A 13,819-nucleotide genomic window follows, 5' to 3' on the forward strand; every position below is an offset into this window, starting at 1 on the left:
AAAGGGAATTTATTAGGTTGTAAGTTTAAAGTTCTAAGGTATCCAGAGAAAGATACCTGGACTCAAGAAAGGGCCAGTGGGTTCAGGGTTTCTCTCTCAGCTGGGAAAGCCATGGCAATGTCTGCTAGCTTTCTCTTCCAGCTTCTCATTTCAAAGGACTTCCCCAGGGGCATTTTCCTTCTGCATCTCCAAAGGCCTCTGGCTGTGTGGGCCCTGAAACTTTTTCCAAAATGGTTCCTGTGCCAGTTTGAAAGTATTATGCACCCCAGAAAAACCATGTTTTAATCCTAAATCAATTTTATGGAGGCAGCTATTTCTTTTAATCCTGATTCAATTCTGTAGGTTGGAAACTTTCGATTAGATTATCTCAATGGAGATGCATCTCCTCCCATTCCAGGTGGGTCTTGAGTAGATTACTGGAATCCTTTAAAGGAGGAAACATTTTGGAGACAGTCAGAAATGACAGAAGCCTCAGAGCTGACAGAAACTTCACAGCAGAGCTGACACAGATGCCAACATGTGGAGAACAGAGACACAAATGTTTGGAGATGCGTGGAGTCCACAGACGTTGCCATGAGATGTTAAGCAAGCCAGAACCTGGACAGAATCAAGGGAAGCCAAGAGATGAAAACCAACCCTGGAGAAGTAAAGTGAGGGGCCCCCACAGGAACCAGCAGATGCCAGCCATGTGACTACCCAGTTGACAGAGGTGCTCCTGATCCATGGGTCTTTCCTGAATGAAGGTAACCTCTTGTGGGTGCCTTAATTTGGACACGTTCACTTCCTTAGAGCTGTAAACTTATAACTTATTAAATTCCCCTTTTTAACAGCCATTTCACTTCTGGTACACTGAATTCCAGCAGCTAGCAAACTAACATAGTTCCCTCTTAAAGGGCTCCAGTAAGCAACCCACCTTGAATAGGTGGTGACACATCTCCATGGAAACCACCTGTGCTGGTTTGGAAGGATTACGTACACTAGAAAAGCCATATTTTAATCCTGATCCAGCTTGTGGACCCTAATCCTTATTCAGCACTGTAGCCTGGAAACCTGATTAGATCACCTCCTCGGAGACGTGGCCACGCCCAGTCCAGGTGGGTCTTGATTACTTTACTGGAATCCTTTAAAAGAGGAAGCATTTTGGAGAAAGTCCCTTTTTAGAGATCAAGAATCACAGAGTCTGGGCAGACCATGGTGGCTCAGTAGGCAAGAATGCTTGCCTGGAATGCCAGAGGACCCTGGTTCAATTCCTGGTGCCTGCCCATGTATGTAAAAAAAAAAAAATCACAGAGTCAGTGAATTCTTGATATTCTCACAAGCAGTGGGGACAACCAAAGCAATAGGCTGAGCCCCCAATCTTGGGGTTTTTTCAATGAAAGTTAACCCCACAAAGGATAGGTCAAGCCTACTTAAAATTAGGTCTAAGAGTCACCCCCAAGAGAACCTCTTTTGTTGCTCAGATGTGGCCTCTCTCTCCAACCAACACAACAAGTAAACTCACTGCCCTTCCCCTCTCTATGTGGGACATGACTCCCAGGGGTGTGGACCTTCCTGGCAATGTGGGACAGAAATCCTAGAATGACCTGAGACTCAGCATCAATGATTGAGAAAATCTTCTCAACCAAAAGGGGGAAGAGCGAAATGAGACAAAATAAAGTGTCAATGGCTGAGAGATTTCAAACAGAGTCGAGAGGTTATCCTGGAGGTTATTCCTACGCATTAAGTAGATATCACCTTGTTAGTCAAGATGTAATGGAGAAGCTGGAAGGAACTGTCTGAAACTGCAGCGCTGTGTTCCAGTAGCCATGTTTCTTGAAGATAAATGTATAATGATAAAGCTTTCACAATGTGACTGTGATTGTGAAAACCTTGTGTCTGATGCTCCTTTTATCTACCTTGTCAACAAAGGAGTAGAACATATGGAATAAAAGTAAATAATAGGGGGAACAAATGTTAAAATAAATTTAGATTGAAATGCTAGTGATCAATGAAAGGGAGGGGTAAGGGGTATGGTATGTATGAATTTTTTTCTGTTTTCTTTTTATTTCTTTTTCTGAATTGATACAAATGTTCTAAGAAATTATGATGATAATGAATATTAAAAAAAAAAAACCGAGTTCCCCCAACAGAAGTGTCTGAGAAAATCTCTGTGGGGGCAGCAGTGAGCAAGAAGGACGTGGCCTCTGCACTCGGAGCCCCCAGGAGCGGGCAGGCCGGGGTGGACATGCAACTCTGAGACAAGGCAGAAGGAGGCACGTACTACAAGAGAAAGAGAAAGGTGCTGGTGGAGTCTGAGCCAGTCTTGAGGCAGAGTGGAGTCTACACAGGCAGAGGTGGGTGGGAGAAGAGGTGGCAGGAGAGCCAAGGCAGCTGGGCGGCAAGCAGGAGGCGCTGTGCAGCAGGAGGGCGGTGGGGGCAGCCCGCAGACAGGGCAGGGAGGCCAGGCAGGCCCACAACGGGAGGCCATAAGTGTCTGGCTGAGGAAATGGAGGCGAAACCCTGAAGGTTAGAGAGGGGCAAGGAGAATACAAGCAAACCGGGGAGAAGTTGGAGCCCGGGAGACCAGCGAAGCGTCTCCTGTAAGATTCCAAGCAAGAAGTAACAGAGGCTGGAGGAGGACAGGTTTGCTGGGGAGGGCTCCAGCCTTGTTTCTGACCCAATCCACGTGACACTGAAACAAGACACTCTGCCTTCAGCGCGCTTGGCCCAGCGATGCAGCAGCAGGGGCCCCAGTCCCCAGGAGCTGGGTTACTGCCTCCCGGTGCTAGGTGAGGAAACGGGCTGCACAAAATGACCACCCACATGATCTCAGTGTGACTTCTGCACAGCTGTCTGACCACGCATCAGTCATATCCCTTTACTGAGCACCCTCTGTGGTCCAAGACGGTTCCAGAAGCTGGCGATACAACAAGATAGAATGGCCCACCTGCCATGAGAAGCCCACCTTCCACGAGGGCCCCAGAAGAGAGGCACGGAGAAGGCAGGATCACAGGCCCTGGCGGCTGACCGGGCACAGCAGAGAGGGAAGAGGCCACACTGACTGCTGGCTGTCAGGTCGGGTTTACTGGAAGAACTGGAGAGAGAGCCACAGGAAAAGGTGACCTAGGGAAGAGGAGGTTCAGGCAGGAATGTGCAAAATTCCGATTGGGGCAACGTGGAAACCGATGTAATTTCTTTGACTGTCCACTGCTCCGGGAAAACTGATAAAAGTTGTGGGAGGAGAACGAAGCCAGCACCTGAGAGGTGGCGCGCTCAGGCCTGGTGTGAAGACGGCGAGAAGCTGGGGGCCTGTACTGTACCCCGAAGGCATGGGGAAGAGGGGCCTTGGCTCAGGACAGAGGCTTGTGTTCCACTCAGCACTGACATACACTAACCACCTGACCCTGGGCAAGCTGCTTCACTTCTCTGAGTCCTCAGCATCTGCATAAGTGCAGGTGAAATTACCCTCCTGGCCAATTCCATGGGGAAGAACCTGGAAGATATTTAGAAAAGGTAAGAGGCTATGCACATAAGAGGTCAAGGTCAAGGGCCTCTTCAGACACGCTGAGGCTCCAAGCGGTGACGTGGGCTCCCAGTGGCCATGGGCGACCTCCCATCTGCGATACCTCCACCCCTCTAGGCGCCTGTGGGTGGAGCTTTCTGGGGAACACTGAGCCTTCCTTGAGGCTGTCCCAAAAGGTGGGGCCCCCAGTGCCCAATCATGCCTGCCAGGGGGGCCCTGCAGCCACCAGGACAACCCCAGCCCTTCGGAGCCCCCCACCGGCGGGGCGTGTCTGGGAAATAACAGGTGTCCAGCTCCAAGCGTGTGCTCCAAGGAGGTTTATTAGAATCCACACAGGGGAGCCCGAGGCTCTGGCCTAGGACCAGGGCAGGGAAGCGAGGCTCCCGGGGACCCCGACAGGCACGGCACCAGGAGATGATGCTATTTCTGCTCCAAGGACAGCCAGCTCACCATCCCTGCCCTTTGAGACTCCGGCTGAAAAGGCAGGGCTGTCCTCTCCACTGGGAACTGACACCCCAGAGGTTCTGAGCCTCCCTGCCACCCGCCAGCCCCCCAGAAGTCTAGACTCTGGTCTCTCAACCAGCATCGGGGACCCCACAGCCTGCGGTCGGCCCCCCGGGCCCTGACGACTAAAGCTGGGAACGGATGAATTCTCTCAGGTCCGCCAGCTGCTCCTCCAGGCGCTGCTCATCTCCGTGGTTCTCGATGACCCAGTCAAAGTCCCCAAAGTCGTCCAGGCCACACTCGGACTCGGCGTCGTCGACTCCTGTGGACAGGCCCAGCCGAGGTCAGGCCTCAACCCTCCGGGCAGCCCCCAGGCCCGGGGCCCAGAGGGAAAGGGCCTCCCCGGGTCTCTCCCTGCCTCCCCAGCCGGGCTCCACCCCACCCCGGACGGCACATCCCCCCCCTCAGAAACAGGGGAAAGCAAGCTCAGCAGCCCACACAGGCCCTGCTGACCTAACTCTCCACTGGCCACTGCCTCCAGAGAGCAGACGGCGTCATCTAAGGCTACAGACAACCCAAAAGGATGCTGGGTTTTCATTCTGCATCAGGCCGGTGGGTTCTATCTCTACCCCTAAATCTTTTCTACTGGGTCCTCACAGAAGGCAGGGCGTGCCCTGGTTAGAAAAAGAGGGCTGAGACTCCCACCAGCCCCTCTCACTCGCTCTGACACCCTGGGAAAGAGACTTAATATTGCTGGGCCCACTTCCTCAGCTGACAACGGGGACGGTAACCACGTCTACCCGAAAGGTCTGCGCGATGAGACGAGAGCCCATGTGGAAAGACCACGCGGCCTGCCTTATGGTGCCCAAAGCAGCCACTGGTCGTGGCTCTACCCCTGGAGCGGAACTTCCCTGAGCCATGGTGACCTCGGGCAGGACGCAGGCCCGAGCTGTGCTCTGAACTGTCCACCGACGCTGCTCAGGAGGGCTGCCTCTCCCGCCAGGCCCTGCTCCTATGCTAACAGAACGGCCTGCCCTCTGAACCACTGTGGGCCCAGCAGGGCCGGAAGGCAGAGTGAAGGCCCAAGGGTGTGGGTCCCAGGCAGAGCTCCAGAGAAATCCACCAGCCTTGGGAAGGAGGCCCAGGTAAGAAGAGCAGGCCAAGGTCACAGAGGCACCTTTACCCCCAAGGACAGCCTCCCGATCCTCTTGTTAATCTGAAGGGCCTGCCCTCCTGAGCCAGGCCTAGTTCTCAGGTTCCTTCCATGACCCCTCACCCTACAGGCTGCCTGGGAGTCAGCAACAGGCCTGGGGCGTGGGGGATGGGGCGGGGCCAGGCCCCAGGGGAGTGAGGGCAGAGGCTGTGTGCAGCCCACCTGGCGTGAACACCCAGCCTCGCTGCTGCCGGCTCTGCTCCGAGGCCACCACCCGGACCGTCTGCACTGTGGCCCCATACGTCTCCCGAAACCACTGGATGTCTGACAGTCTCCGCGTGTCACTCACAAGCTGCAAGGGAAGGACACAAGCAGGTGACCAGTAGGACATGGGACAGGAAGCTGAAGGCCCAGGGTGCTACAGGTGAGGGGAGAGGGGAAGACCCTTCTCCCCCTCCACAAAAGCAGTTGCCCAGGGGAATGTCCGAGTCCAGAACCACAGTGCTGTCCCACTCCTCGCCACCACCACCACCCACCACGGACAGACACGGCCCCTCCCTCCAGGGAGCCCTCCCTGATTGCCGCAGTCCACATTCTGCACTGTCCGTCCTGCCTCTGTCATGGGCACACGTGTGTTCTGTGGTTGTCGGTCCCTGCTGTGCTGAAGAAGAGGCCATGGGTTTTGGAAGAATCAGATCAGCCAGTCCAGCCTGAGACCAGCATCAAAAATACCCTAGCCAGGCCCCGTAGCACCTCCCGGGCACCTTGTAAAACATAAATTGGATTTCTGTCAGTTTCCTGCACTAACTCTCTCAAAGGCATCCCATGATTGAGAATAACAGCCAACCTCTTACTTGTGGGGCCCTATGAGAGCTGGCACCTTGTTTCATAACCTCTTCCCGTGTTCACTCAGTTCACGCTGCTGCAGCCAACAGACTTCTTCATTGTTTCCCAAACGTGCCAACTGCACCCCTCCACAGGGCCTTTGCACATGCTCTCCTCTCTGCCTGAATTATCACAGGGGAAGCTCCCTCATTTCCTGAAGGCCTCTGCTCAGCTGTCACTCAGACAGGACTGCCCTGACTATCTGCTCCCTTCCTGGCTTCTCGATCCTGATATGCTGCTTATGTTTCCTCTTAGCACTAAGTCCTCTCTGACATCATCATTATTTATCAGTTTGTCTATCCCTAGAGTCAGCTCCATGAGGGCAGGGCCTCTGCCTCATTCGCTGCTGTTTCCCCAGCCCCTAGAACAGTATCTGACACATAATAAGCTTTCAGTAGCATGTGTTCAATGAGCAAATTCATTGAATCAATGAAAAAAGAGACTTCTTTGCGCCAATGCCACTAACACGTTTATTCACGCAATTATTAAACGAGTTTGATACTGCACACCTGCCGTGTGCCAGGGGCTGTGCTGGGTGCTGAGGATGGCGAGGCGAGCAAACCAGACCTGGTCCCCGTTCTCGCAGAGGTTACGGCCTGGTGGGAGGGGGAGACCTTAGACAACCAGCCTCACAAATCATCATGTAACCACAGCACCTCTCTACAGGTATCTCAACCTGAGATGCTCCTCAGGTTCTCCCTAAACCTGCTCCTTCCAACATTCCCTGTCTCAGAAAATGACAACCCTATTTCTCCAGCTGCTCAGAATAAAATCCTTGACACCGTCCCCTGTCCTCACACCCCACAGCCAACCCCTCAGCAAATTCTACTGGCGCTATCTTCCCGGTGCACGAGAGCCTGACCTCCCTCCTCTTTGCCAGCGCACTGCGAGGTGTCACCTGCAAAGAGCCTCTAACTGGCTCCCCTCCTTACTCCCTCATCTTCCACCCAGCAGCTCAGGCCCTCCCATGCTGACAACCCTCCAGCGACTCCCTATCCAGCGCGGGGTAAAACCCAGGGTTCCTCCCCAGGCACTGCAAGATCTGACATCATCTCCCACCACCCTCCCTCACCCGCGGAGGATCCTCAAACAGGCCAGGGACGCTCCACTCTAGGCCCTTTGTACCCGCTGCTCCCTCTTTCTGGAAAGCTCCTTTCCCACATATCTATTCAGCTCACTCCCTCACTTCCTTCAGGTCCTGCTTAAAGGTCATTGCATTCGTGAAGCCTTTCCTGCACCCTTAAGAAAACCCCTCTTCGTGCCTGAGACAGCTTCATTTTGCTCCACCTGACATGCTCTATATTATTTGTTTAGTGCCCACCTCTCCCTCTGCCCCAGGAGGGACTCCTTGAGGGAAGAGGTGACATTTAAGCTGACCCGGAGCTAACCAGGTGAAGAGGGAAGAAACCCAAGTCCAGGCAGATGGAAGAACACACACAGCGCCTGATCCCAGAAGGCCCTGACATGCTCGAGGAGCAGAGAGAAGGCGCTGCACTGCAGCTCAAGGAGAAAGGGCAGCAGCGGGCAGCTCCCGGAGCCCAGGCCACGCGAGGGATTTTGATTTGGTTCATAAGAACAATGGGGAGCCAAATAGGGTCTGAAACAGAGGGAAATGTTTTTACAGGGTCACACTGGCTGCCGTGGGGTGAGCGGATCACAGGGGTCAGAGGTGTGGAGGCTCCCACGACAGTGCAGGGGAGATGGTGGCGGCGTGAAGCAGGCTGGTGACAGCGGAGACAGAGAGAAATGGACACGTCTGAGATACACGTGGGGGAGAGGCAGAGGGCTAGGAATCGGGTTTCCTTATGCTGCCACCGGGCCCCTCTTACCCAGACCGGCTGGGAGATGCCCTCCACAATCCTCCTGCAGAAGAAGCCTGGGTCGGCCTGGCGTTTCTCCTCCCCCCAGCGAATCATGTGCTTCCGGAAGGTCTCCTTGTAGGTGCTGGCATCCAGGAGTCTTTGGAAGTCCAGGCCATGCTCCTGTCCAAAGGACACCTCGTGTCACCAGCCTCCGTCTGTCTCTCCTGAGGCAGGGGTCGAATCAGCCCCGCCCTCCCCGCAAGCCAAGGGCCGACAGGGGATGGTGACGTTCCATCAGGACAGGCAGGGCCCGCAGAGGAGGGACCCCGAGAGATCCCAGCCACCCTCACACAGAGGGAAGGGCTAGGATAATCCAGAAGATGTTTCAATTTGTCTTTGAAATGTGCGATATGGTTTTCTCTTTCTCAACAGTCTTACCTTTCCAATTATTTCTGGCTTAAAGTAATCCTGAAATTAGTTTGCATCCTCTGGGCACAGACTTAGCCTTCAACTTAAGTGGGAACTCTGGGAAAAAAACTGCACTCCCTGCCCTCCCCTTGCCCCTTCTGGCATTGTTTTCCCCCATCCAAGTGCCCAGGGGATTTCACTGCCCTCTCACCTCTCCCTTCATCCCCTCCCCTTCCCCAAATTCCTGGCACCTTTGCTAAAACAGCATTACTCCTATCGGCTCTGGGCATGCCCTGAGGACCCAGTCCCAGGGGGCCCCTCGGGAGGACGGGTTACTCTCACCACCTAGGGAGCCGAGCCCAGACCTGGCCCTTCCTTCTCCAGGGACACTGGCAAGTCCCCAGGACAGGGAGGGGCCTGGAACCCAGCACTGAGTTCAGGTCCCAACTCCCCTACTGCCTCACCGCAGCAAGACCAGCCTCCCTCCCCCCTCCCCGAGCTCTCAGTTCATCTGCAAACTGAGGGTGTGGTGCCCAGCCTGGATGGCTACCCAGCCCCCTGCCCTGAGCACAGCCGCAGCCCCCCACTTTCTCAGGTGCTCTTTGCCAAGGGAGAAGCGTGGCCGCCAGGAGCATCCCAATCTGCTTGCCAGTTATGTTTCCCATTGTGACTTAAGAAATCAATGTATTAATGTTTTATTTGGGTTTTGTTTTTTAATAGGAGTGGGGGGTGGAGTGGCGCTGAACTTCCAAACAGCTGGGGCAGGCTGGCGCTGTCAGAGTCCCCACTGGAGGTTTTTTAATACAAACTCCTGGGCTCTCCCCTTCCCAGAGAGTCTGGCTCAGTAGGTCTGGAGTGGGGCCTAATTTGGGAACCCCAGAAGTAGATTATTTGCTTTCAAACTGTTCCCTCTTGCCCTGGGGTGCAGCAGGGTGCACAGGCCCACGGGGCCACCCCTCCCCTCCCCGCCCTCCGCAGAGCTACTCCCAGTCTGCCCACTAGACGCAAGGTTCTCCTGCATCTGATTCACTTGGAAAAGATGCCCCCAAACAATCTGAAAACGAATGCTCTTATCTCCAGGGACCCCCAAGCCTCAGCAGGCTGCAGCTGTGTATGGGTCTGTGTAGCTCGTGGGAGACCCCCAATGGGGCAGGAGAAGGCTTCCCATGGAGGTGGGACTGTCGTATGGAAGGGGGGACGGACCGAGAGGCCTGACAAACAGGCAGTGAGTACAGGTCCCTGCAAGGGATGCAGAGAGGGTGCGGACAGGAACATAGGTGACACGGGGCCTCTTCTCTGTGCAGGAAACTGATTCGCCATCCAGGTTCCCCTCCTGAAGCCTGAGGTTCTAGGACCCAATTGGAAGAGTTCCTTTTTTTTCCCAATGCCTCTTCCGTCTCCTTCCAAGGCATCTGCACATCCCAAGCACCTGGACCAGTGCCCAGTGCCCACCGCAGGGCAGGCACCCCACACGTATTTGTTAAATTAATGAACAGATGAGCAAATACGTACAATTGTTTTTACCATTTTTCTACAAATGTAGCATTCTATACACACAGTCCTACATCTTCTTTTCTCCAGTTACCATCAGATCTTGACAACTCATGTGACTAAATTTCTAAGGGGAAAATCTCAGGGCCTGTGTCAGGCCAGCTTGCGGGTGAAGGGCAGTGACATGAGGTGTCATATCTTTTGAGAAGGGGACGTATGTGACCCTCACTAGTCACAACGCATCAGAAGCTGCCAACTCCAACCCAAAGTCTTTCGTGGACATCTTTTTTGAACATTCTGGGGAGGTGGCCTGAAGTGACTAAAGCTAGCGGGAAAGCAGCTTGGGCTGCAAATGATCACAAGACGTCCACCCACAGACTGCTGAGAGCTGGCCACTGCCGTGCCAGCAGCCGTTACCAGGTCATGCCCGTGACTCAGGTGGCAGCTACAGCCATCAGAGCTTGGGATCTCGGTTCCCCCAATCCATCGGACGCCACGGAACCCCACCTACCTGAGCAAACTGCTCCTTAAGTGGAGCAGAGAGCCGGAGCACAGCACAGACGTCAGCTCCAAGCCTGCAGATGGGGAGATCAGAACCCAGTTAGCCTAGAGTTTCCAAGTTTCAGAAGAGGAGTTTAGAGGTCTGGGTAGAAGTCCCATTTCTGCCACTGGAATCTTCATGACTTTAGGAGATCTTCACTTCCCTGATCCCGTTTCCTCATCTGTAAAATGGGAATAACAGTTTCTGTCCTGCCTCCCACATGGGACTATTGTGGAACTCAAATCTATGTGAATGAGCCTGAAACTATAAATAGGTGAAACAGCTGTTCTGTGATAAAATTATAATTACAATGGGAATACCCATGCTGGAGATAGGACAGCTGGACCAGGTCACTGATGGGTCCATGAACCCCAGCCAGGGGTATCTCAGCCCCAAATGCCTTGGTCTCCACAACATACAGGACACATTCATTCAGTTGTGTATATGTCTCTATACATTTGTATGAGTCTTGATACATTTTAATTGATGCTTAAACAAATTAAATTTACCCAACCAAACATTTATTAGGTACTGTGTTTGGAGCAAGATGATTTAAATGTGAATAAAATGTACAATCCCTGCTGTGGCCTTGAGATGTTCAGAGATACACTCAAACACTGGTATGGGCAGAAACAATTATTTCCATTGTTCAGATGTGGAAACTGAGGTTGAGTGGGCAGAACCCATTCACTCAAAGCAACACTGGAAGTAGCAAAGCCAGTATTGGTAAAATAAAACTAATCATCAGCATTTAGTTCCTGCACCTTTACTAGGTGCAAAATTGTTCTAAGCCCTTCACATGCACTATAGCATTGAATCCTTACAACTGCCCTGTTATTATCCCCATTTTACAGATGACAAAATCAAGGTAGAGTGTATTGTAACTTGGATAAGACCAGACACTGATAAGCAATGGGGCCAGGATTTGAATCCAGCAGTCCAATCCCAGAAGCTATGCTTCTAACCACTATTTGGTTTGGGGGGGGGGGGCAGTAAGGAGAGAGGCAACTTAGGGAGCAGACGGTGAGAGCCTTGCTGGTGGTTGAAGACTCAGGTGGCAACATCTGCCCTGAGCTCCGCTATGACCTCTTAGAACCCCTGTGGTACCAAAATCAGCTTCCTCGTGCCCCCACCACACAGGCTTCCAAGAGGAGAGGACCCCAATCCCCTCTCCCCAGCTCCTCTGGTCTCCCAGCTCACACCCAGCAAACATGATTCCAAAAAAAAAAAAAAAAAACCATGATTCCAGCCTGAACATCTTGCTTTGAGAGAGAACACTAAGCAAAATCTATTATTTTGGGAGGCAGTGAAGTAAAGTAGGGAAAAACATGGTCCTTGGAGCCAGACAAAACTGAATTTGAAAAGTGGATCTGCCACTTACTAATTTTGTGACTTTGCAAGTTTTTGTTTTGTTTTGCTTTAACTTTTCAGAGTCTCAGTTTCTTCATCTGTGAAATGGAGATACTAACGAAATAATATCACCAAGTACCTAACAAGAGATGATGAGAAATGAATGGGATGGCAAATGCACAGCGCCTGACACATGGTAAAGGATCAATAAATGCCAGCTATGAGGCAGAGTGATGAGGACAGCCACCCTGCTTTTGCAGGCAGGCGCTCTTCGGTGGGTCTGAGTCAAATCATCGTCTGTGCCTCAGTTTCCTCATCTTTAATGGTGACCGCCCAGCGCCGTGCTGAGGGCAGGAATCCTGTATGGCGAGTGCCTTGGTAACAACTCCTACTAATGCTTCTTGGAGAGAAAGACCTACAGCTTACGGTCGGATTCTTTCAGGTGGGCATGTGCAGCCTGCCGTTCCTACGTGGTGACAGCAATCTGCCACCGCCCCCCGCGCCTGGCCAGCGGAGGTTCGCAGCTCCGAAATTCCCCGTCCCACGCCAGCACGCCCCTCGGGCCACGGGACGCGGGCCCCGCCGTCCCCGCCCCACCGACACCTGCTCAGCAGCGCCTCGGTCACGAAGTCCTTCCCGGATTTCCTCTTCCCACTGAACAGCAGCACCAGCCGCGGAGCGCCGGCCTGGGAGGCCATGGGGCCGCCTCGGGGCCGCCACGCCGGGCGATCCTAAAGCGGACGCCGCTCCCCACCCCTAAATTCCGCCACCTGGCGCGAGGCAGGCGCGACCACTAGGTGGAGGGACATTAAGGATTTCCCCCCTTCTCCAGAGCTGGAGAGAGGACGGACAGCCCACATATATGACGCTATGCATTTTAATGGATGCGTAAGCAAATTAAAGATGGAGGGAAAGAAGGCTTATTCTCAGGGTGTCCCTAAATAATGCCCCCCCACCTGAATTCATTTAGAACAGTCCAAGCACGCCCAGAACCTTACGTCATAGCCACGCCTCCTCAACTGACAGCAGACGGTGAATTGGACGCAACTCCTTTCCTCCACGGGGGATGAAGTCTTAAAATTTCCTGAGGTAAATCTCTCATTCCCTCCCACAGAACACTGAAAACATTACCAAAAACTTATCACTTATATTATTGAATAATCTTTCACAACGACTTTTCTTACGTATGTATTATAATGTATGTGCTGAAGCAACCAAGATTTCCCCCCCGACGGTGAAAATGGATCTTTCCGAAGAAGAGACGGCGCGGAGGGTGGGGCTTGGTGACGTCATATCAGGGGCGGGGTTTAGTCGAACCCACGCTATTTTATTATTAAATAGGTTTTATAACTGGAGAAGCCGCTACGATTTGGCCCTTTAAACCCAGCGACAAAGCTGTCACCCCTCTTACAGAGCAGCCTCCTCTCCGGAAGTTCTTGGAAGCGAGAGGGCTTGGGGTGGCGTGGGTGAGAGCGAGAGTACAGGCTCCAAAGGGGCTGAAGCCGCTCTGGCGCGAGAGTAGCGAGTTTTATCCGGAGTCAACTCCCAGCCAGGATGGGAGCCAGAAATAAGGGTGGTGGCCTGTCCCGTCCCCTGAATTCCGGTCCTGCCTCTGCCCACAGCAGCTGACGCCCAGTCCCAGTTGAGTAAGTGGAGTTGCCTTGAGCTGTGACTCGCTGTGCTGACTTTTTTCTGAGCCTGTTAGAACAGATCCTGCTTCCATTTCACGAGCTATAAAGGCATGTAAAGAGATGAAGCGAGTTCTGGAGACCTGCTTTGTGAGAAACCATTAATTCCCTGATTATTAAAGTACTGGTACAGAAGACACTAAGGACATTAGAGTGGTCAGATGCAAAAAAGAACAGCGTTTGGGAGTTGTATTTAAGCAAAGCAGAAAACACTTGCCCTCCTGGAGACACTTAGGAGGCAGCATAGAGAAGAAAGAGTTTTAATCGCAGCTTTGACATTTGGCTGGAAAGTGACCTTCAGCAAGTCATTCTGAGTTCACTGATGATAATACCCCTCACAGGGTTGCACTAAGAAGGAAATGAGGAAAAGATAAGATTAAGTACAATATTTTATAAATTCTAAAGTACCAACCAAGAGTAAGGGGCTGTTATTTATTCAAAGCACTTTGTGCTTTTAGAGTTTGTAATTCAACACAGGATTAGACTTTTTCCAGGCAATCTTCAATAAACATTTATTTGAGACTCCACTGCAGGCCGGAATCTCAGTTCTGCCAG

General features: G+C 52.7%; 1 protein-coding gene across 1 annotated transcript; it reads right to left on the reverse strand.

Annotated features, from left to right (window-relative positions):
• Positions 1 to 3,804: 3,804 nt before the first annotated feature.
• Positions 3,805 to 12,529, reverse strand: PMVK (phosphomevalonate kinase). The gene is made up of 5 exons (XM_077156313.1): positions 12,180 to 12,529; positions 10,197 to 10,260; positions 7,814 to 7,966; positions 5,322 to 5,451; positions 3,805 to 4,268 (listed from the first exon to the last, which is right to left on the reverse strand). Exons 1-5 carry the CDS (start codon positions 12,272 to 12,274, stop codon positions 4,132 to 4,134), a joined length of 579 nt encoding a protein of 192 aa, XP_077012428.1. The 5' UTR covers positions 12,275 to 12,529; the 3' UTR covers positions 3,805 to 4,131.
• Positions 12,530 to 13,819: the final 1,290 nt, after the last annotated feature.

Source organism: Tamandua tetradactyla, chromosome 4, assembly GCF_023851605.1.
Source record: "Tamandua tetradactyla isolate mTamTet1 chromosome 4, mTamTet1.pri, whole genome shotgun sequence".
NCBI lineage: Eukaryota > Metazoa > Chordata > Mammalia > Pilosa > Myrmecophagidae > Tamandua > Tamandua tetradactyla.